Here is a 23,044-nt window from a genome sequence, read left to right as displayed (position 1 = left end):
TTTTATTCGTTGCCTTTGATTGGTTTAAATTTATGCTTAGAATTTGCGGGTTTTTCAAAAGATGAAAATGGAAGTTTCTTAACAAAGCATTTTTTTAATAAAAATGGACGGCGATTTGATTTGCAACTTTAGTAAATGTGGAAAAAGGCTTTCTACTTTAGCCTATGTATGTTATATTATAGTTAATAGATGAACTAAATAACCAATAAACAAAATTTATTTACTGAACCCACTTTTTCTTAGGTTACATCCTGCTCCCGTATCCTTTAAAGCAAAATTTTTATATAATTTAAAAATAATTTCGGAGTACTTAATGGAAGCTTAGATATCTTTTGTAATGAAGATGGAAGTCGGGAGTTCCAACAAAGCAATAATGGCTTTCTTACTTGTCCTGCTTGTAAGCCATACAATTAAAATGTGAAACACCTTAGACAATCATTAAAATTTTAAACATTATCAAGGTGAAAATCCTATTTCAGGAAAGCTTGATGTTATTCAAGTGGATTTAAATCCCTCGGAGGAATATAAATCAGTTAAGTTATAAACATACCTTAGTCAATCGAAAACAAACTTATTATAAGTAATAAATAGATGATTTTGGCTGGTCTGCGTCCGGATGTTATTTTGGAAATAAGCACTAGGGCTTTGGCATTTTGGAATTTTCAAGTAGATATAACAATTTGGAAAAACTATAATAGAAAGATAAGTAAAACCTCCAAAACTTTAGATGCAAAATGAACTAAACATTCAAAAGCACAATGCAAGTAGATATAAAGATAAAATAGGTCAACAACGCCAACAATATGAGACAGTTATTGAAAATAATAAGTTAGAATTAGGCTGTATCCTTAGAATTCATAATATTTAGAAATATAATCATTCACTGAGCAATTTCACTTAACAAAAAAATTAAAAAGTATGCAAAAAACAACTAAAAGGTTAATATAAAATGTATATTTTGAAACCAGTTACTTTAAAGGTACTAAGAACTACTTTAAACAGGTTCTAAAGAAGAAAATGAAAGTTTAAAAACTCGTATAAATGAGATGAGTGAAAAACTGAATGAGAAAACTCGACAATATCAAAAGTTGCTGACTATGTTTGATACAATGAAAAGAAAAGCAATAGGAACCGCAATGGTAGAGAATAAATCAAACCAAAGATCCAGTAAAACTCCTTCTCAAGTACCAATGTTAGGACTTAATTACGCTGAAGGTAATAAACAAAATTTTTTACTAGTAGTTACTCCAATTAAATAAGCTTAATTTTGTATTATTTCCTTGTAGATATTTTGGGAAATAAAAAACAAACGAATATGGAATTGAAAGATACTGAGGGTGAAAGTAAAATGCAATAAATATTAATTTAAAATATGTTAAACTTCAATATTTAACACATGAAAAAAATTTCAGTTGATCATTCTGTCACTCAACCATTTGCCTATCAAACAGCTCAGGAAGATTTCCAACTGATGGAAGAGCAACATGCAATAGGGGGGAAAGAGCGCAAAGTTAGATACAATGCCAAGAGAATTTAATATATACTTTTAAAAATTAATACAATATACTCAAACGTTTTGGTTCATTTATCAACTATGCTTATTTAATAACCATTCAAAATTGTACTATAAATATATAAAGTGTTCATTTGTTGACTTTTCAATTAAAAACTTTTATGTCTTGAAATATTAATTTATTTTTACCACAAACGTTTCATTAGAAACATGAATACACTATCGCTGGATGGCACCGTAATTAAATAGAAATAGATTATTTCTATCAACTTACAGTAGCACTTGGGATTGAGGTTTGCAAATTTCATAATGAAAAATGGATAGTTATATTAATCGTACAAATTCTATTGCAAATTACATAAAATTGTGATAACGTACATGGTGAAATATTATATAGACTTAAAAAACTTTACATTTACCAGATAAATTAAAAAATTTTATATAAACAAACTGTCCAATATATGATATAAAAACTGCTACCTATCGTATTTAAATAAACACTTAGTGCGCTCTATAAAAAACCTTCTGGGCAATATAAAAAACACTTTCTACATAAATATATAAACACTCATTCTTCCCAAAATTATGTAACATTGTTCATTTTCTTTTTAATGAGTGATTGCGGTTCTACTCTAAGCGACACTAGCATATTATTTCCAAAATTTCAATGATACTTAAAGGGAATCTAGAGACAGCTCTTGGTGCTTGACTAACGTAATTTTTGAGGTTAATACAGGGCACAATAATAAATATACTAAGCAATTTACCGGTACATAAAATATATGAAAAAAAAATCAAATAATATCCTTTTCTAATGATATATATTCATAAAGGGGTCAAAATGTAAACTTTAACCAATGACTATATTTCATTGTACCCACAGGTAGATTTGATTTAATTACCAACCTTACAAAGAAATTAAGTAAAAAATATGGCCAGCTATTTTGGCACAAGCCCATAATGACTTTTTGGAAAGACAATGCGCGTATTTGATCATTGAAAAGTTTTTCCCCCGAGTAAATAAATTTGTTATCTTTAAAAAAAAGTTTTTATCAGATCTTCAATGTATTGTAATAAGTTAAGACGTATCTGCATACGCAATTCAGTTTATCAAACCGAATTTATTATTATAATTAGACTTTTTATGGGAAAAGTAAAATATTTCCTCTCTCTCCTTGAAATATATTATAAACCAAAATTGTGACTTTATTTCACTGTGTATTTAAAGAACGAATATGGGACCTCTCTTAATTGATTAAATTAAAAATATATGAAAGGGTTTAGAATTATCTGCCCATTAATGCAAAGTGACTTATTTAAGTAGGCAATTGGATTGACAATATAATCCAGGTAATTATTTGGGTATTATTTTAATTTTGCGAATGGTACAATTTGATCACTGTGGATTACGTGGTGTAAATCATTAAATTTAGAATATCTATTAACAGTTGACCATATAAAGCTTAATATGCCTTAACCCTTGGCCATAGAAAACAGCTGCCACGGTTTAATTTAGGGAGCTCATCCGTTGTATTTGAAATTAGCAGCCACAGGATAAAAACCAATGGGAACAAAATTGAGCAATATCTTTAAATTGAAATTCATAAAATGACTAAATATAAAAACATAATGATAACAAAAATTGAACAAATTCAACTTCCAAAATAGCTAAAAGAATTCTTTGGTGCACAGTAAAAGTCTAAAGGACATTAAATTTAACTAAAAATTAGGAGGACTGCCATCTAACCTGTGTTACTCAAAGTGACGTGCGCTCATCATACACCACGACAACTTCATTATCAACCAACGAATCTGTATCTTTGTGTAAGAATGGTAGTGGGTTCAGGAAAGCAGCGCAGTTTTTGTTCATTGCAATGGCAGCTGCGCTATCATTCCCCATGCGATTCTTACGTTTCTTGCTAAAGTTCACCTATAAAAAATATATTTGATCAAAAAATTTGGCAAAAGTATATAATTTTGATGGTAATATTTTTACTTTAGCGTAAAGTTCATTTAAATCATCTTCAGTGGATAGAGGTCGATTCCGAACCCAATTAGGAAGGCTGTGTGTTTTTAAGGTGACACCGGGATCAGCCATCAACCTGTATTTAAAGTTACTTGGTTCATCCAAAGCTGAAAATAAAGCCAATTATTAGAAGCGTTAATTAGGTCAACAATAGCTTTGTTTTATACCTGAATATGAGGCACATTGACTAATCTGAGGTACATTTCTGTTACGATCAGACTCTGGAATACAAGGAAGTCCAAAAATATCAGAAACGCTGTTTGGTTGGCCCAATACATTTGACGGTTGCTTATCAAATGCCGACGGTTGACTAGAAGGTCTTGATTTGGTACTTTTCGCTCTCACCTATAACATAAGAAAAGGCAGATTTCATCAAAACATTGTAACTAGGGCTGTGCGAGTACTCGAAAATTGCAAGTACTCCGAGTACCCGACTCGGACTCGGGACTCGAAAATCATATTTCCAGTACTCAATTGGGTACCCGAGTCCTTCGCCAAGACTTAAAAATTACTCGAGTGGACTCGAGAATATTAAAAATACCCAGCGAGTCCACTATTTCCCGTCGAGTTTGCTTCTGCCTGTCCCCCATTAAATTAACTTCCCAAATACCCTGGTGGTGGGCCAACATGTTCAGGGGGGCTATTCTGTAAACATTCGAATGGGAATTCGATTTCGATACCCTTTACCATGTCGAGATCGACTTCGACAATTTGCATTGATTTATGCTTATTCGAAATCTTTACCAAATACCATTCGTCGAGATCTCGAAGTTCGAAATCTAGTTTTCGATTGAAAATTGGATTTCGAATATTTACAGAATAGGCCCCCAGGGGTTGGCCTACTACCAGGGTATTTGCTTTCCAGGCAAGTGATTTTAAGGGGGACAGGTGGAAGCAAACCTAGTTAAGTTCTTAATTTTAGGTTTCTCTTTTCTGGTCAAGATTTGTTTGTTTTTGGATAAAATATGACGAATAATATTATTTAGTAGTCAATATTTATCACAAAAGTAACAAATCTCTGATAATATAATTTAGATTTAAAGTTTTTTTTATATAATTTTTTAATTCCAATTGGCAATGGCTCATATAAATTTATGTTAAGGACAAACAATAATCATTTAAAAATTATTTCTGATTTCAAATGGTTAGTATAAAATTTAGGGCTCGAATTGGACTCGAAAAAGTTAAAATCAACTTCTTATGGACTCGAAGGCTCGAACGAGTATTGGAAAATTGGAATCGAAGACTCGCAAGTCCAATTTTACTAGACTCGGGACTCGACTCGAAACCCAAAAAACAGGACTCGCACACCCCTAATTGTAACTACAAGTAGACAAAATAATACTCTTAATTATTATTATTAATAAAAAAATAATCTTACTATGAGTTTGCTTTGTTCTTTGAATTGCAGAGACTGAGTGCGTCTCAACCCATTTTTATTTGAATCTATAAGCTGAGTTTCGTAGTGTTGTGTTGGTTTTCCACCTACGTAAACTACCATATCATTTTGTAAAAAACCTTCATTTTGAGGAACTAAAGCAGGAGGCGGAGGGCTAAAATCCAAAATCCTGTTAATTTTCGAAACAACTTAAAATTTTAATATTGATCTATGATACCTGTGAACCACCGTTGGTTGCATCTGTTTCCCAGCGCCTCTTTCAATAGTTTCAACGCTGTAAGCCTTTTCACGGTTTTGCCTTCCTCGGCAACAATGCCATACTATCACGGCTATTAATATAATTACAGTCAGTCCAACAGCTCCTAAAAATATATAAATTTTATAATTATAAACTATCATAACTCTAAACAGAAATAAGATGATTTAATCAAATTCCTATCAAATGTATTTCTATTGCGCAAATTTATGATAATCGCATTATCTTATCTTAACAAATTCAACGAGATTATGATAATCGCACTATCGTATCTTAACAAATTGAGCGAGATTGAATGACCTGCAGCTGCACCGATGAGAATAGGAAGGTCGTGTATTGAGAAGCCAAGCAAAACTCGGGGCTCTGATATTCCAGACATATCAGTGCCGTTTCTGTTGGATCTATCCATATAGGCAAGCATGGTGACACTTTGCTACATATATAATAGAGTTTATCATCAAGATGAGAAAGTGCACGAAAATTATTGTGCCTGAAATAGAAATATATTTATTTACCTGAACCACCACATGGTGATACGTCTGAGGTGATGGGCTAACTGTAGTTGAAATTTCAATATCTGAATAAAGCAGTACACCAAAACACTGTTAGTAACTGGTCTTTCATTTTGCAGCCCAGGCTTAATGTTACAAAATATTGCAATTTAGCTTTCATAAATGTAGTTTACGTAACTTACTTTTAGAAGGATCCATTAAAGGCATGCCCATCTTCTATTCTAATTATTTTTCTCGTTCGCGCAAAATATACATTGCTAATACCTAAATTCTATTATTTTCAATTAGATGTATGAAAATCTACCATCATCTTTGTATAAAAATAGCCAATGCCAAATTGTCTGGCGCCAGAAGACGAGGTGACTCACACCTAAAGAGATCTCCCGCGAAGTGACCTTTACCTTTGACCTACAGCCAGCGTTGCCAGGCGTACAATACTTATTGTATACATCGATAATTCCGAGTTAATTTTTGGAACGTACGATATTTTCATCGACATACTATCAAAGATAATTTAAACTCGTACCCTAGATTTGAATACTGAGAGCTTTCCCATTGACGGTTTTGTTACGAAGCGTTTACCCTTTTCCGGCACGTGACCTCAGAAAAATCGGGCTCCATCGGCTGCGGTAAGGTGCAAACCATGGAGCGATTTTTTTCTGAGTTCCGGCGGGAAGGGGGTAAACGCTATCGGCAATGCGCGAGAGAGTGATTTCGAATCTAGGGTACGAGTTTAAATTATCTATGATACAAGGGCTGCGTTCAGAAACGCTCACCGGTGAGTTCGCTGAGTCACCGCTGACACCGGTGTTTTACTTAACGGTATTTTAATTTCGGGTATTGACGTCACGATAGTCACCGGTGAGACACCGAAGTCCCCGAAAGAGATAGTCGGTTTTTCCGATAACTGACGTCATTACTGACGTAAAACTACTATTAATGCTACGCTATTTTAAAAAACACCGATGACTGAATAAAAGCGTTCAGCAACTTACGACGTAATTATGACGAAAAAGCTCATCGGTGGAAAATATAAATCCATCGGATTTTTTCTCGTTGACTGTTTCTGAACGTACCCTATATAGCATCTACATAATAAAACTCTAAGCCCCTTTCGTCGCATTTTTTTTCTGACTTTCATTCGCTACTCTAACGTGGCATCGCCACAGGTACACGGAGGTACACACCGAAGGTATGCCTAGCGCCTCGCCTTAATACTAGGTCATTGAGTATCTATATAATAAAACTCTAAGCCCCTTTCGTCGCATTTTTTTCTGACTTTCATTCGCTACTCTAACGTGGCATCGCCGCAGGTACACGGAGGTACACACCGAAGGTATGCCTAGCGCTTCGCCTTAATACTAGGTCATCTACATTTTTTTTTCTGACTTTGATTCGCGCCTCTCACGTGGCGTCGCGGAAGGTACACGGAGGTACACACCAAAGGTCTCCCTAGCGCTTCGCCTTAATACTAGGTCATTGAGTATATTTCAGAAATCGGGTCTAACGTGACATCATGAAGGAATAGTAGGGAGGGGAATTCCGAGGCGGAGTTAAATCCAACACCGTAGTGACAACCATAGAAATAGAAATTAGACTAGAAGCACGATTGGATTGGGCGAGGACGTACCAGCTAGAAGGCAGCCATAAGAGTGGAATCACGATAGTCGCGCCATCTCATAGAAACAATTTAAACTAAATAAGTAAATATGGTCACGTGAAATAACATAAAACAGATCGTAGGCAACGTATTAAAAACTTTTTTTTATTTATCTGACATTATATTAAGTTATTTAAACAGCTTTAGGAAAATCATAAAAATCTCCAAAATCTACTATATCTACCGTGTCACCCTTAAAGTCACGCGTTAACGTTGCGCAATCATTGTAAGTCTTATTCCGAGATTATTATAAAATATTTTCTATAATATTACATACGTATGAAATGATAATTTTATTTCTTTCCCAGATCTCTCTTTGCAATGTGAAAAAGCGCAGTTTTTAACCATTTTTGTTTGCGGATATGCTTTTAGACGCAAAAATTTAAACACGAAAAGATCGCCGCTGCGCACGACGTGATACGCAGTAGATCGCCTTTTTTCTCCTCTTCGAAAGTCGCGTCGTAGCCATGGCGACAATGTTTAATGCGTTTGTCAGATGGCGCGTACATCGCGATTCCACCCTAATGTCAGCCTTCTAGCTTGCCTGTTTCCCTTGGGATTGGCGGAAAGGGCAGTGCTTCTAGTGTAATTTCTATTTCTATGGTGACAACTCGCCGCTGCCGGGAGGGGGCCATCGAAGAAATGGGGGATGGTCGTGGTAGACTTTTTTACACTCGATCGGTAGATCGCGTCCTCTATTAATAAGAATATACATATAAAACCGTTGGAAATCGCGTGGTAAATTTGAATCTTTCATGATAATGGATCACACCTAATGTAAAATAAAAGTTAAGAAAATAACTAACCCATATCTTATTTATACTTTGTTAACTTTTCACGTTTTCTTGTATTTAATATTTATACACAAGTCTTGTCTTAATTTTCTCCTGGATCTCCCGCGTTTTTCTTGTTTTCAGAATCAGAATAAACACCGTCCGATAGATGGCTACACTGAATTCAGTTTTCCGTGTCACGTGTTAAAAGTCTACCACGATATCCCCCTTTATTTCAACGGCCCCCACAGGGAAGAGGAATTACACTGCCTAGCCAGTTCAGACCAATAATTTCCCCCCTTACTATTCCTTCATGGTGACCTCGCCTAAGGTAATTTCTCTGTGTATAACCATAGAAATCGGATAACAAACTAGAACGCTTAATCGAATGGCTGACAAGGTACCGATTAGATTCTGGGCTAAAACGACAGTAACGCCATCTGCGCTGCCTCTAGAGGCGCGCTCGCGCTTAGCTTGTTAAAAGTTTTCCCCCCCACCCCATTGAAATTAATGTAAAGTTGGCGATAATTAAACGTTAATTAACCTACCAAATGATATAATAAATATTCCGCTGACAATTTTTCCCGTTTTTATGAACCTAAATGTAATATAAAATCGTCTTGAAAAATCGTTTATCGCTTTATAACATTCAAAAATAATATTTTTCCCGCACCATGTAGATTGTAGATATCCGAGCATCTGATCGTCTAGGTAAAGTTTGCGTTGTCAACGAGCGTATTAGAAAGAAAAATGAGATTTTAGAAAGTAGGTTGTAATTCGGAACGTCATAATACTTTTCACGAATTTTGTCATCGGTGAATTATAAATAGGACTTGAAATAAGTTTCAATGTTTATTTAAAAGCTAGTTTCATAACTTTTCATCCATTGGTTCGTTCAGAATGTATCTTTAAAGTAGACGAAAATTTTAAGGCGCGGAATCTCGTCTAGGTAAAGTTTGTGTTGTCAACACGCGTATGTGATATCGGAGCACTGAAAAATCTAAAGGTTCCAACAGCTATCGGTTCGTAGATGAAGGGAATACGACACTCGCAAGAAAGACGCTCGAACACGTGATAAATTTACCAAAACATTTTATTTACATTTACTTATAATAATACTCATTGTACAAAGAACTAAGTTTTAATCTAAAACTGCGTCTGGAATTAATTTGCAGAGCTAGGTTTCATGGTGGACAGTGCGAGAGCTAATCGACAACTATATTCAAATTAAAAACCACTTCCCAGCTAACATCGGCAAAGTACAGAATTAGAACTAAAAAATTAATCTTTAAAAAATTAAATAGCTATCTACAACGAGTTTTTACTAGATAACTATAAAAAAAATAATTCCTAACTTTAACTCTAGCAAAGAAAATACTACTAAGTTTTTTTTCTATACAATATACATGTATACTAGTTTTTTAGGTATCTGATTTAACAGCGTATTAGAAAGCAAATGAGATTTTAGAAAGTAGGTTGTAATTCGGAACGATATTAATACTTTTCACGAATTTTGTTTCATAACTTTCATCCATTGGTTCGTTCAGAATGTATCTTTAAACTTGGATAAAGGAATTCCTTTATCCAAGGTTTAATCTACTGCGTATTTTGAAATGGAAAAACCCGATTACTATCGTTAAATCTTGGTTAAATGATGGCGAACGCTCCTTGTAATAAGAAACAAATAACGAAATTAGTGTTCGTACGGGGACCCCGACCCCGACCCCGACTGTCGCAAATCAAGTCGGGGTTTTCCATTTTTCGGGGTTATGTTTTCGTAGTGTAATTTTAAATTTTCGCGCCGACGCACCCCGCTAAATCCTAAAAATATAAAATAGATAGGTTCCTCCTCTCCCTTTTTTCGTGGGCGACAATCGAGGGGTCCGACACTCGTCTAAAATGCGTACGAAATTTGAAAATCTTCAAATCTTGACATCCAGATTTGAAGATTTGACCGAAATTTCATAAATTTACAAAATTTGCAGAATTTCCAAAATTTATATGTGATTTGCAAATTTCAATGAGGTTTGATAGGGATTTGAAAATTTGGATGAGATTTGATAGGAATTTGGAAATTTTAACGAGATTTGATAAGGATTTGGAAATTTTTATGAGGTTTGATGGGGATTTTCAAATTTTCATGAGATTTGATCGTGATTGTCATTTTAATATTTCATTAATTTGACTGTTTTTCGAAAATCTATAGCTCTTTCGAGCTCGGTTCACATTTCTCTCATTATATCATATCGATTCAAGGGGCTTCAAACCGTTTTCGTCAAAGTTTCTAGTGTTAACGCGACTCAAGTCGTATTCACACTAGATACTTTAACCGTGTTCACACTAGACTCTTTGTAACCGTTTTTAAACGGTTTCGAAAGATAATATTGAATATTTTCGTTGTTATCTGTATTAATAGCCATACGATAAATACTTTAGAAAGCAAAATTTTACAAATTAATCATTCGAAACCGTTTTAAAACGGTTCCAAAGTGCCTAGTGTGAACGTAGCTAATGTGTATAACCCGTGGTCGTTGCGCTTCGCCTTAATATTAGGTCAAGTATATTTTGGTCATTAAGTTTGTTTTTGAAATTTCGGATCGGATTACGCACTGGCTCGAATTTCGCACTGTAAATCGGGACTCAAGGACGAGCGTATTTTTATTTGTTCGTCATGAGAGTAAATCAGCCCATGGACTAATTAACAACAGGTACGGCCCAGATCTATAACATTTCCCTATAAAGACCCCAAATAAAAGTGTTAACTCGTTCAGCAGCGTTGCCAGGCAAATATTTTTTAACCTGGTGATTCAAACGTCATAAACAGGAAACAGATTTTTAACGGTTTTAGCGGTTGTGATTTGAATTTTCAAATTATTCATCATCAAAAAAAAGGTAAACAACTATTAAGCCTTGGTACAATCATTTATATTTATGAATAATAATAATTACCGTAACAAATTTGGGAATTGCTTTCAGACGGTAAGCAGAATATTTTACTATTTGTACGATTGAAAAAGCTAGACATTCTAAATTTTTACGACGATTCATTTAAAAGACTAGAATATTAGCACCGCATGGTAATCTCGTGGTTAAAATTTTAAATTCCAAGCATTCCAAGGAAGCTTCTTGCCCTATTTTACTCCCCCCGCCTATTTTGAATCACCAGCCTATACAAGCATTTCCTGTTATGCCCGCGAGTACCGCTAGAGTGCGTCGATGCTTGTTCTTTTTACTTTTTCCCCGGGCTGGACCGTCCCTGTTGTTAATTAGTCCATGATCAGCCATTGGATACGGGGGGGTTTAAAGGAGTACAGATGGGTTTGGGACGCCTCCGAGTTTTTGAGTTATTTTTGCGGGGAAAAGGGTATCACGGAAACTCTCGCATGGGAAAAGGGGAGGGGAGTACCATGGTAACTATCACATGGGTAACGGGGGGAGGGGGTACCACGGTAATTATCACATGGGAAAAGGATGGAGGGGGTACCACGGTAATTATAACATGGGGAAAAGGGTGGAGGTGGTACCACGGTAATTGTAACATGGGGAAAATGGTGGAGGAGATACCACGGTAGCTATCACTTGGGAAATGGGGGGGGGGGAGGGATTACCAAGGTAATTATCACAGGAAAAGAGGGGAGTGGGTACCACGGTAGTTATCACATGGGAAAAGGGGGGAGGGGGTACTACGGACATTATCACATTTGAAAAAGGGGGAGGGGGTACCACGGTAATTATCACATGGGGGAAAAGGGGAGTGTTCGGTTGTACACATCGTAATTTTGTATAGTACATCTACCTATATTCGTTTTCAAATCTTTATATAGCGCACGCGCGCGTGAAAGTGAGTTTTTGGTTGCTGTTAAAAAAGGTGTTATTTTGCGCGTGTAAAAATAAATTAACGGCCAGTTCTGTTTTGAAATAAGAGGAAAAAGGTTTACCGGTTTTTATGTCGGAAAAGTTCGCGTCTTTTATTTCGCTGTTCACGACATTTTTTGGTCCGTCGAGCCGGATACATTCGTCAACTTGATTATGTTCCTCAACTAATCATCGAATCGGCTATCTTTCCGTGAGAGACAGTGAAAATTAGCGTGGATTATCCGTTGGAAACCGTTTAAACCATCGATCATATCCCGATCGTAAACGAATCAACATAAGTCATCATGGATGTTCTGGTGAGAAGAAGAGCAGCTATCAAGGGACAGATCACCAGGATTGAAAATGCGGTGGGTCAAACAGCAACGAATCTATCTGACGTCGCCTTGAAGCTGTATGTAGACAAGGTGGAAAAACTATCGAAAGACTTGGATGAGGTTCACGATGCCGTAGTTGCAAATATCGATCCCGACGACGACGACCTCGCGGATCACGAAGATGAATACAACCCTCTAGTCGCTCGACTCGAAGATCTGACAATCCTACTCGTCACTGAATCAAATGAAAGAGCAGCAAACATTCCAGTGAGACAAGTCAGACCAGCTAGTGATGTACGTTTACCTAAGCTGGAACTTCCATCATTCAGCGGTGGTTACGTCGATTGGCTTCCATTTCATGATCTCTTCACGGCCACCGTACACAACAACGAATCGCTCACCGGAGCTCAGAAGTTTCAGTATTTGAAGTCATCATTACGAAACGAAGCAGCGCTCCTAGTTCAATCTATTCCGGTAACTGACGCTAACTATCTGGAGGCTTGGGATATCTTAAACAATCGGTTCAACAATACCCGGGAAATCATCGATGCACACGTAAAACGTCTCTTCAGTCAAACTAACGTCATCCAAGAATCTTCATCCGCTTTACGAACGCTCATCGATACCACCGCCGAATGCATAAGGGCGCTCAAGGTTCTCAAAGAACCAGTACAACATTGGGACTCCATACTACTTCATCTTGTAAAGGAAAAACTGGATTCAGAATCTCGCCGATAATGGGAACTTTCCCTGAGGGGGACCGAAAGACCAACTTTCGAGGATCTCGTTACATTTCTTGAACAACGGGCCAGAGCCTTAGCAGCAGCTCCGCCTACAACTACTGCAATCAAGTCGAAGCCTCCATTACATCAGAGACCAAGTACAAAGGCTCATCATGGTGCTCTGAGCGAGACGTGTCACTTTTGCAACGAAACACACTCGGTATACAAATGTACCAATTTTCTGAATGCATCTTCGGACGAGCGTTGGAACATGGTCAAGAGGAGTGCCATGTGTTTCAATTGCTTACGAACCGGTCATCAAAGCAATGACTGCAAATCTGGTCATTGTAGGAAATGCAACGCACGACATAACACACTTCTACATCAAGAGAAGGAATTAACGAAGACGAAGGCAACCTCCGGTGTAGTTTCATGCCCATCTCGTGAAATAATTGGATCAACCCAAGTTATCTTGGCAACCGCAATGGTCCAAGTCAAGGGACTTGACGAGCAACTTTATCCAGCCCGAGCGCTTCTGGACTCGGGTTCTCAAGCCAGTTTCATCACGGAACAATTCACGAGGAAACTAAGATTGAAGCGAACACGTTTCAACGTCTCAGTTGACGGAATTGGAGCAACCGGAATGAACACCTCTCAAGGCAGTGTCATGGTGAATATTCAGTCAAATATCATTAACACGTCGGAGGTCATCGTCGAGGCAATCGTCCTGAAAAAGGTCACGGATTATTTACCTAACAGTCCGTTCGATCCTGGAAATTGTCTACACTTGAAAGGCTTAACACTCGCTGATCCAACTTTTCATAGCCCTGGACAAGTGGATATTTTACTAGGTGCTGACGTGTATCTAGAGCTCTTACAAGATGGCATTTGCAAGGGGAAAGAAGGTCTTCCAGGTGCCTTTAATACTCTTTTCGGATGGGCAGTTTCCGGTCCATTGCTGATGGCCGGAAGAAGTTCGAAAATAAAGGTCCACCATTGTACATTGGAAGCAGATTTGAAACATCTTTGGGAGCTAGAAGACATCCAGCCTCGAAGAATACTATCTCCAACAGAAATTCAATGTGAAAAGAACTTTGAAGAATCACATACACGTGACTCTACAGGAAGATTCACTGTACGATTACCAAAGATAAACGATGCACCAAAACTTGGAGATTCTAAACAAATGGCAATCCGTCGATTCTCTCACTTAGAACGACGTCTACGTGTTAACCCGAATCTCTATGAGGAGTACCGCAAGTTCATGGGGGAATACATTGCCCTTGGACATATGGAACTCATTCCCTCGAATGAAATAAAAATCGAAACCAATCCATCTTACTACGTGCCTCATCATGCGGTATTCAAAGAAGACAGTACCACCACGAGAGTTCGTGTAGTGTTCGACGCCTCTGCCAAATCTACAACTGGAGTTTCCCTAAACAATCATCTGCTAGTGGGGCCAAAACTTCAAGATGATTTGGTCAACCTCCTTATTCGCTTTCGTCAACATCGCATTGTAATGAAAGCAGACCTTGCCAAAATGTTTCGTCAAATTAGAGTACATCCAGACGACTCCGATCTTCAAAGAATTGTTTGGCGAAACAACTCACACGAACCCTTGCTCGAATACCGTTTGCTAACGGTTACATATGGAACCGCATCAGCGCCATACCTAGCAACTAAAGTCTTGAAGCAACTCGGCCATGACGTGAAAGAGACACTTCCGTTGGCATCTTCGGCTTTACAAAATGACTTCTACATGGACGATCTAATGACAGGAGACGAAACGATTGAGAACGTTTTAAGACTTCAGTCAGAAATCATTCAAGCTACATCTCAAGCAGGATTTGAAATAAGGAAATGGGCGTCGAATGAAGCTGCATTATTGGATACACTACCAGCCAACATGAAGGATTTACAAAAGCCACTATGCATCGAGAACGACGAATCAGTCAAGACTCTCGGCCTATATTGGACTCCTTCGGCTGATAATTTCTCGTTTATGGTTACTTCTCCAGCGTCAAGAAGTTCAATCACTAAACGTACGATTCTTTCGGATACAGCAAGGATATTCGATCCTCTGGGACTGTTGGCACCAGTAACCGTTCGAGCGAAACTGATGTTACAGGAAATGTGGCAGCTAAAATTGAATTGGGATGAGCAACTTCCCCAACCACTTGAAGCTAAATGGAGGTCGTTTCGAACCGATTTACCAGAAATTGAAAACATTACGGTTCAACGGCGCATTTCGCAAGCTAATGCTACAGACATTAGCCTGCATGGATTTTGTGACGCATCGGAGAAAGCGTACGCAGCTGCCGTATACCTGAAGACGGTGAATAACAACGGACAAATCAAAATACAACTGATCGCTGCGAAAACAAGAGTCGCTCCGCTCAAACAAATCACACTTCCGAGACTGGAATTATCTGGTGCATTACTTTTGGCTTCTCTGATTCAACTGATCAGGGAGTCATTGAGATTGGATATAGCTGATGTTCATTGCTGGTCGGACTCAACAATCGTCCTAGCTTGGTTGAAAGCTCCACCGCAACGTTGGAAAACGTTCGTAGCCAATCGAGTGTCAGAAATCCACGAGAAACTACCGAGAGCGCAATGGCATCACATTGCAGGAGACAGCAACCCTGCAGATTGCGCTTCTCGAGGAATATCCGCTAGCGAACTGGGAAATCATGGTCTCTGGTGGCATGGACCGCAGTGCCTTATTTTCGCCGCAACAACGCAAGAACTACATGAACTCTCAGAGCCAAATGAATGTTTATCCGAGGAAAGACGAATTATTTCGTTAGTAACACATCATCAAATGGATTTCACGCTCCTTTCCAAATTTTCAGCGCTTAAAAAACTCATTCATATCACCGCCTACATTCTACGTTTTGTCTTCAATTCGCGAAATGCGACAGAATTGAGGATTACTGGACCTTTATCGAAGGAAGAGAACGAAAAGGCGCTATCCCATTGGATTCGGGTCGTCCAAAGCAACAGTTTTAACGAAGAGATAGCTTGCCTTAAACAAAACAAGGAATTACCACGGAAAAGTAAAATCCTTTCGATGCGTCCGTACATCGATCAAGATGGGATTCTAAGAGTTGGTGGCAGACTTTGCCACTCCAACTTACCATACGAACAAAGGCATCCGGCACTGTTACCGAGACAGAGCAAATTAACAGAACTTCTAATACAACACGAGCACGAAAAACATTTTCACGGAGGTGCTCAACTACTAACTTCTGTCTTACAGAAACGTTATTGGATCGTCGGTCTTCGTGATGCCATACGTTTCCATATCAGAAGATGTGTTTCATGTGTACGACAGCAGGCAGTCACTGTAAAGCAACTTATGGGCGATTTACCACCAGCGAGAGTAAATCCTGCTCGGCCATTTTTGAAGTGTGGAGTCGACTACGCAGGACCATTTACCCTTAAACTAATGAAGGGACGAAGTCACCTCAGGTTTAAGGGATACATTGCCGTCTTCGCTTGCTTTACCACAAGATCAATTCATCTTGAACTTGTCAGTGACATGACCACCGAAGCATTTCTGGCAGCATTGAAACGCTTTGTTGCTCGACGAGGAAAATGCGCCGACATTTACAGCGACTGTGGAACCAACTTTACAGGAGCCGATCGAGAGATGAAAACATTCATCAAATTCGTAGTCTCTACAAACAACAACGATCAAGTGTCACGATGGCTCGCAGACGAAGGAATTAATTGGCACTTCAACCCGCCTGCAGCGCCACATTTTGGAGGCCTCTGGGAAGCCGGGGTGAAGTCCGTCAAGTATCATCTGAAACGAGTTCTTGGCACCATGGTTCTAAACTTTGAAGAAATGCAAACGCTTCTTTGCCAAATCGAAGCTTGCTTAAATTCACGTCCTTTAACGGCGTTAAGCTCGGATCCAAACGACTTCAATGCGTTGACACCTGGACATTTCCTAATCGGAGATGCGCTCACCGCAATACCCGAACCCGATCTCACTTCTGAAAACGTCAACCGCCTGTCACGTTGGCAATTGGGCCAACAAGTACTGCAGCACTTTTGGAACCGTTGGCGAAATGAATTCCTCTCTCGCCTTCAACAACGTCCAAAGTGGACTACACCAAAACCGAATCTACGAGTCGGCGACTTGGTCTTGCTCAAAGATGAAGATTTACCTCCAACCAAGTGGAGAATGGCAAGAATCACTGAACTTCATCCAGGACAAGACAATCAAGTTCGCGTCGTAACTGTCAGAACCTCTGACAAATCACTGAAAAGACCCGTAGTTAAATTATGCCAGTTACCACTAGACTGATTTTAATTGTATTCAAACTGTTTACTAAGGGTTATTTATGTATGCAAATGTAACTTTTCGGACTTTTACTATCTCATTTGAAATTCGTTATTTCAAGGCGGGCGGAATGTTCGGTTGTACACATCGTAATTTTGTATAGTACATCTACCTATATTCGTTTTCAAATCTTTATATAGCGCACGCGCGCGTGAAAGTGAGTTTTTGGTTGCTGTTAAAAAAGGTGTTATTTTGCGCGTGTAAAAATAAATTAACGGCCAGTTCTGTTTTGAAATAAGAGGAAAAAGGTTTACCGGTTTTTATGTCGGAAAAGTTCGCGTCTTTTATTTCGCTGTTCACGACAGGGAGTAAGGGCCTTACTGGGGTGGTTCTTCTATGGGGAAAAGAGTACCATGGAAATTATCCCCTGGGAAGAAGGGAGAGGTGAGTACCACGGTAATTATAACATGGGGAAAGGGGAGGAAGGGCCTTACTGGGGTGGTTCTACTATGGGTAAAAGAGTACCATGGAAATTATCCCCTGGGAAAAAGGGGGAGGAGGCTTTACTGGGGGGGGGGAGGTTCGACTATGGGGTTAAGGGTACCACGGAAATTATTGCGTGAAAAAAAGGGTCGGGGGCCTTACTGCGGTGGTTCGACTATGGGGTAAAGGGTGCCACGGTAATTCTCACATGGGAAAAAGGGGAGGCGGCCTTACTGTGGTGGTTCGAATATGGGGAAAAGGGTGCCTCGAAACACACTACTAGCTGAGGGCCCACCTGTAAGGCGGGCTTCTCAGCTAGTCTACATAATAAAACTCTAAGACCCTTTCGTCTAATTTTTCCCCGACTTTCATTCGCGACTCTAACGTGACATCGCCGAAGGTACACGGAGGTACACACCGAAGGTATACCTAGCACTTCGCCTTAATACTAGGTCATTGAGTATATTTTAGAAATCGGGTCTAACGTGACATCGCCTTAATACTAGTTCATTGAGTATGTTTTTGGAGCTTCGGATCGGATTTCGCGGTTTTCTCCGTATCTATCTATATCTATATTATAAGGAGCGCTTGGTAGGTCGGTCGTACGTCCGAGCTTTCTGGAATATTTGCTTAGTATGTCATGAAGCCAAAGGCGGGGCGGCGAAGAGAAAGCCAGCGTGGGACGGAGAGAGAAGCTGCTGCCTTTCGCTTTGTTAGTGGCTCAACTATAGCCTTTTTTGTGATTTTGCTAAGTCAGTAACGATACCAAAGGCGGAGTGGCGAAGACAAAGGCGGCACGGGGCAGAGAGAAACCGGGACGGCCTTTCGCTTTTTTACTGGTGGCAAAAGTGACATAGTTATTATATAATTATGTCACTTATGCTGGTGGTGGTTCGACTTGCCTATAGGTAGAGATAGCGACGTCGCCACCCTGCGCTTCCCACGCTGAAGTAATTATAGTCGACCTTGAACCACTGACGTTCGGGCTTTGGATTAGTCACTTAGCAAATCGGGACTGCCTTTCGCTTTGTTACTGGGGTCATCTTTATTATAAATACCACTAAGTCGTCGCCGTCCGAGCTTCGTCTTTCTGGCCTCTGTAATCGAAAACTCTGTTTAGCCGGCCGAGTAGTAAAGTCTGCGCGTATGGGTAGTGGCCCCTCTTTCTCCACGCTATTCTGTGGTCGAGAAAATCTATTAGCTCGGTCTCTCGGAGTCTTTATACTAAGTCGAAGCAGCAGTAGGTAATATTGTCAAACCTGGGAGGTGGAATGCGGCAAGTTTTTTGACACTCCCGGCCTTTCCGCCGTTTTGCGAGGCGGTCAGGCCGGGAGTGTCTCTGTCTCTCAGAGTCTTTATACTCAGTCGGGGCAGCAGTAGGTAACATAGTCAATTGTCAAAGCTGGGAGGGGAACGCAGCAAGCTTTTCGACACCCCCGGCCTTTCCGCCGTTTTGCGAGGCGGTCAGGCCGGGAGTGTCTCTGTCTCTCAGAGTCTTTATACTAAGTCGAAGCAGCAGTAGGTAATATTGTCAAACCTGGGAGGTGGAATGCGGCAAGTTTTTTGACACTCCCGGCCTTTCCGCCGTTTTGCGAGGCGGTCAGGCCGGGAGTGTCTCTGTCTCTCAGAGTCTTTATACTCAGTCGGGGCAGCAGTAGGTAACATAGTCAATTGTCAAAGCTGGGAGGGGATTGCAGCAAGCTTTTCGACACCCCCGGCCTTTCCGCCGTTTTGCGAGGCGGTCAGGCCGGGAGTGTCTCTGTCTCTCAGAGTCTTTATACTAAGTCGAAGCAGCAGTAGGTAATATTGTCAAACCTGGGAGGTGGAATGCGGCAAGTTTTTTGACACTCCCGGCCTTTCCGCCGTTTTGCGAGGCGGTCAGGCCGGGAGTGTCTCTGTCTCTCAGAGTCTTTATACTCAGTCGGGGCAGCAGTAGGTAACATAGTCAATTGTCAAAGCTGGGAGGGGATTGCAGCAAGCTTTTCGACACCCCCGGCCTTTCTGCCGTTTTGCGAGGCTAGGCTGTCTCTCGGTCTCTTCAAATTTTAAGGGACGAGCGTATTTGTTTCTGTTCGTCATGAGGGGGGAGCAAATCTACCATTGGATACAGGGAGTTTACAGAGGTACAGGGGGTTTTGTGACGAGAGATAAAGTCGAGTTTTTGAGTAATTTTTGTGGGGAAAAGGTAATACGGTAATTCTGGCATAGGGAAAAGGGGGAGGGGTGCCTTACTGGGGGGGTTTGGACATAGAAATCTCATAGGTAACTAGAATGCTGCCGCCTACGGCCGCGCTTGTCGCCAGTTCGTTTTGAACCTTCAGCCAATGAGAGGCCGTGGAGTGGTTCCGCCCAAGGAGGATAATAATCCTCCTTGATTCCGCTACTATCGCGGGAGCTAGGTGACGTCATTCCCTCTGGTGACATTAAATTCTTGGCAGAACCACTCTTTGAGTTCTGAATGGCTGAGATCTGGCTATCGTCTGCCACGGCGTTTGGTCCATTTGCCAGTTACACTGCAGCATTCTAGTTACCTATTAGATTTCTATGGGTTTGGAAGAGAGAGAAAGGCGAGTTTTTGAGTAATTTTTGTTTGTAAAACGTACCACGGTAATTCTGGCATGGGGAAAAGGGGGAGGGGTGCCTTACTGGGGGGTTTGGAAGAGAGAGAAAGGCGAGTTTTTACGTTATTTCGAGAGAGAAGCCGAGTTTTTACGTTATTTCGAGAGAGAAGCCGAGTTTTTAAGTTATTTCGAGAGAGAAGCCGAGTTTTTAAGTTATTTTTGCGAGGGAAAAAGGGTACCCCGGTAATTCTGGCATGGGGGAAAGGGCGAGGGGTGACTTACTGGGGGGTTTGGAAACATGGTATTTTCCGCCCGTAGGGCGGTCCTTCAGCTAGTTTTAGTGAAAATCTCTAGTAACCTTGACTATTAATAATATAGTACGCATTTTTTGATAATTCAGCTCTCACGCGTACAATAATGTACGATAACTTTTAAATTGGCTGAAATTTGACTTTTTATCACAACTTTTTAATCCATCGAAGTTTAAGTGTTATTAAAAAGTTTGATTTCACAAATTTAACGTCACTATTTCCAAAGATAATATAACTACGTACCCTAGATTGGAAATCAAGCACTTTCACGTTAACGCAGGCTCTTACTGAGTTCCCGGCGGAAGTCGGAAGAAATGGCCTCCATGGAGCTGGCAGGGCTACCGCATAGAAATCTCATAGGTAACTAGAATGCTGCCGCCTACGGCCGAGCTTGACGCCAGTTCGCCTTGAACCTTCAGCCAATGAGAGGCCGTAGAGTGGTTCCGCCAAGGAGGATTATAATCCTCCTTGGATCCGCTACTATAGCGGGAGATAGGTGACGTCATTATCTCTGGTGACATTAAATTCTTGGCAGAACCACTCTTTGAGCTCTGATTGGCTGAGATCTGGCTATCGTTTGCCACGGCGTTTGGCCCATTTGCCAGTTACACGGCAGCATTCTAGTTACCTATGAGATTTCTAAGGGCTACCGACACCTAGTTAAAACTTAAAGTTTTAGTGAAAATTGCGCCGTGTTTTTTGACTTGCGATTTTCAAGATACCAGATATTTTTGCGTTATATTGTTTTAAAACAATAATGGATCATGCCTGTAGCTTTAAAAATGTTTTTAAACGAAAGAAAACTAAAGGCGAGTAATATAATCTTGGGTTATCTATTGAAATTCCTTATTTCTCACCCTGCTATGGAGCCCAATTTTTTTGACTTCCGGCGCGAACTCAGTAAAAGCCTCACGAGAAAACGGGCTATCGAGAAACGCCGAGATTTCGAATATACACTCTTTTACGCGCGTCTTTCCCCCCATCAAGGACCCTCCCACGATTTGCTCCACAGGCAGCTGCCATAGACTTACTGCACGTAGCTCTACCATGGAAAGTTCTTTCCCCCAAAACCCGTTCTCTCGCGTGTAGCACGGTAATGGCGACACCCATGAAATACGCGCGTAAAAGAATCTATAGGGTACGTAGTTATATCAGAGATCCTGGCAGTTATAGAGATGCGAAACTCCCTATACCCTAAGCAAACCAGTTTTTTTTCAAATTTTTGCCGATCGCAGCGACGCCTGTACGTGGGGAGTAATCGCAGAGATCCTAGGATTGAAGAAACCAAGTTGAAACTGGAATTGAACTATAATTTATTAGTTTAAGTATTTTTTATACATTAGTATATATTTAAAATTTATTTGAAATAAAGTTCATATTTTAACTGTTTATCATTTTAAAATATTTTAGGCCTTGTTTAACCACAATAAAGAAATAAGAAACAGGATTTTTGAGAAATTAGGACTAAATCAAGGATTTACGCTAATATTTTAAAGTTTGTTAATATTTAGTGATTAACTTTAAGTAACTTGCGATCTAAACGTTTCTGGGCCTTGTTATTGGTATCTTTTTCAAAAAGATCGCGTCTTCCTACATTTTCTAGCCATTGTTTTGAACTGTATTTTGAAAAACAAAGATTAAAATATAACTCTAATTAAAATAACTTATGTTATATCCCACCGTTCTTTTTCTTTTGGAAACTTAAATAAAGAAATGCGCTGTTTTTCTTTACAAGAATTACAAAAACAATAGGTTCCAGGCATTTTAAAACTTTATTTCGAAAATAAAACGCGTTTACAATTTTTGCGTCTCTCGGCTTGAAACGGGCGCTTCCTTCCGGCCGAAGGGCGGCGCTGATGCTTGCATTTTTTTTGTCAGGTTTTCGGCGGAGTTTCGCATCTCTATAACTGCCAGGATCTCTGGTTCAGTGCTTCCACTTTGAGGGTATTTTACCCTTTTTCGCGTAAAATTGACCTCGAGAGGGATTTTTTTTCAAGATTGAGGGTAATGGGTAAAATGAGGGTATTTTGAACATTTCACGGGAAATTTAAGGGTATTTAAAAATTTTGAAAATATCTACCATGAAATATAATTTCCTTTTTTGACAAAGTGTAACTAAGTTGGCCGTAAGTGGAAAACTGGTTTTGCTTATGTCGAGGCCTTTTTAGGTTATTTCTCGGTTGTCAGCTTTACCGATTGGAGCAGACAAAAATATTGTTTTCGTCCCTTAATAAGCGAATTGCATACCTATCATTAATATTAGTGTCTTTTTCTTTGTAAAAATTAAAGAAAAAACTGTGATAATTAAACTATATTTGTGAAGGGTATTTTTCAAATTTGG

At 39.6% G+C, this 23,044-nt stretch overlaps 2 protein-coding genes across 3 annotated transcripts; one reads left to right on the top strand and one right to left on the bottom strand.

Annotated features, from left to right (window-relative positions):
• The first annotated feature begins 7 nt into the window (after nucleotides 1-7).
• Nucleotides 8-1,640, top strand: LOC149951857 (E3 ubiquitin-protein ligase CCNB1IP1-like). Of its 2 annotated transcripts, none has more exons than XM_090168307.1 (10): nucleotides 8-166; nucleotides 244-259; nucleotides 326-397; nucleotides 462-532; nucleotides 592-666; nucleotides 728-842; nucleotides 918-938; nucleotides 1,003-1,215; nucleotides 1,287-1,337; nucleotides 1,413-1,640. In XM_090168307.1, the coding sequence occupies exons 1-10, from the start codon at nucleotides 104-106 to the stop codon at nucleotides 1,535-1,537; spliced, it is 822 nt and encodes a 273-aa protein (XP_090024433.1). In that variant the 5' UTR covers nucleotides 8-103; the 3' UTR covers nucleotides 1,538-1,640. The 2 variants fall into 2 exon arrangements, with proteins under 2 accessions (XP_090024433.1, XP_090024432.1); XM_090168306.1 differs by having other exon boundaries at nucleotides 15-166; nucleotides 1,287-1,343.
• On the bottom strand, nucleotides 1,633-6,101 carry LOC149951856 (uncharacterized). The gene is made up of 8 exons (XM_090168305.1): nucleotides 5,889-6,101; nucleotides 5,710-5,771; nucleotides 5,495-5,627; nucleotides 5,156-5,300; nucleotides 4,921-5,092; nucleotides 3,707-3,884; nucleotides 3,510-3,646; nucleotides 1,633-3,443 (listed from the first exon to the last, which is right to left on the bottom strand). Exons 1-8 carry the CDS (start codon nucleotides 5,917-5,919, stop codon nucleotides 3,270-3,272), a joined length of 1,032 nt encoding a protein of 343 aa, XP_090024431.1. The 5' UTR covers nucleotides 5,920-6,101; the 3' UTR covers nucleotides 1,633-3,269.
• Between the last annotated feature and the right edge of the window lie 16,943 nt (nucleotides 6,102-23,044).

Source organism: Leiobunum rupestre, chromosome 3 (genome assembly GCF_980474605.1).
Source record: "Leiobunum rupestre chromosome 3, qqLeiRupe1.1.hap1, whole genome shotgun sequence".
Lineage (NCBI taxonomy): Eukaryota > Metazoa > Arthropoda > Arachnida > Opiliones > Sclerosomatidae > Leiobunum > Leiobunum rupestre.
The sequence above is the reverse complement of the archived record's forward strand: the minus strand, read 5'-3'. Positions and strand labels throughout refer to the sequence as shown.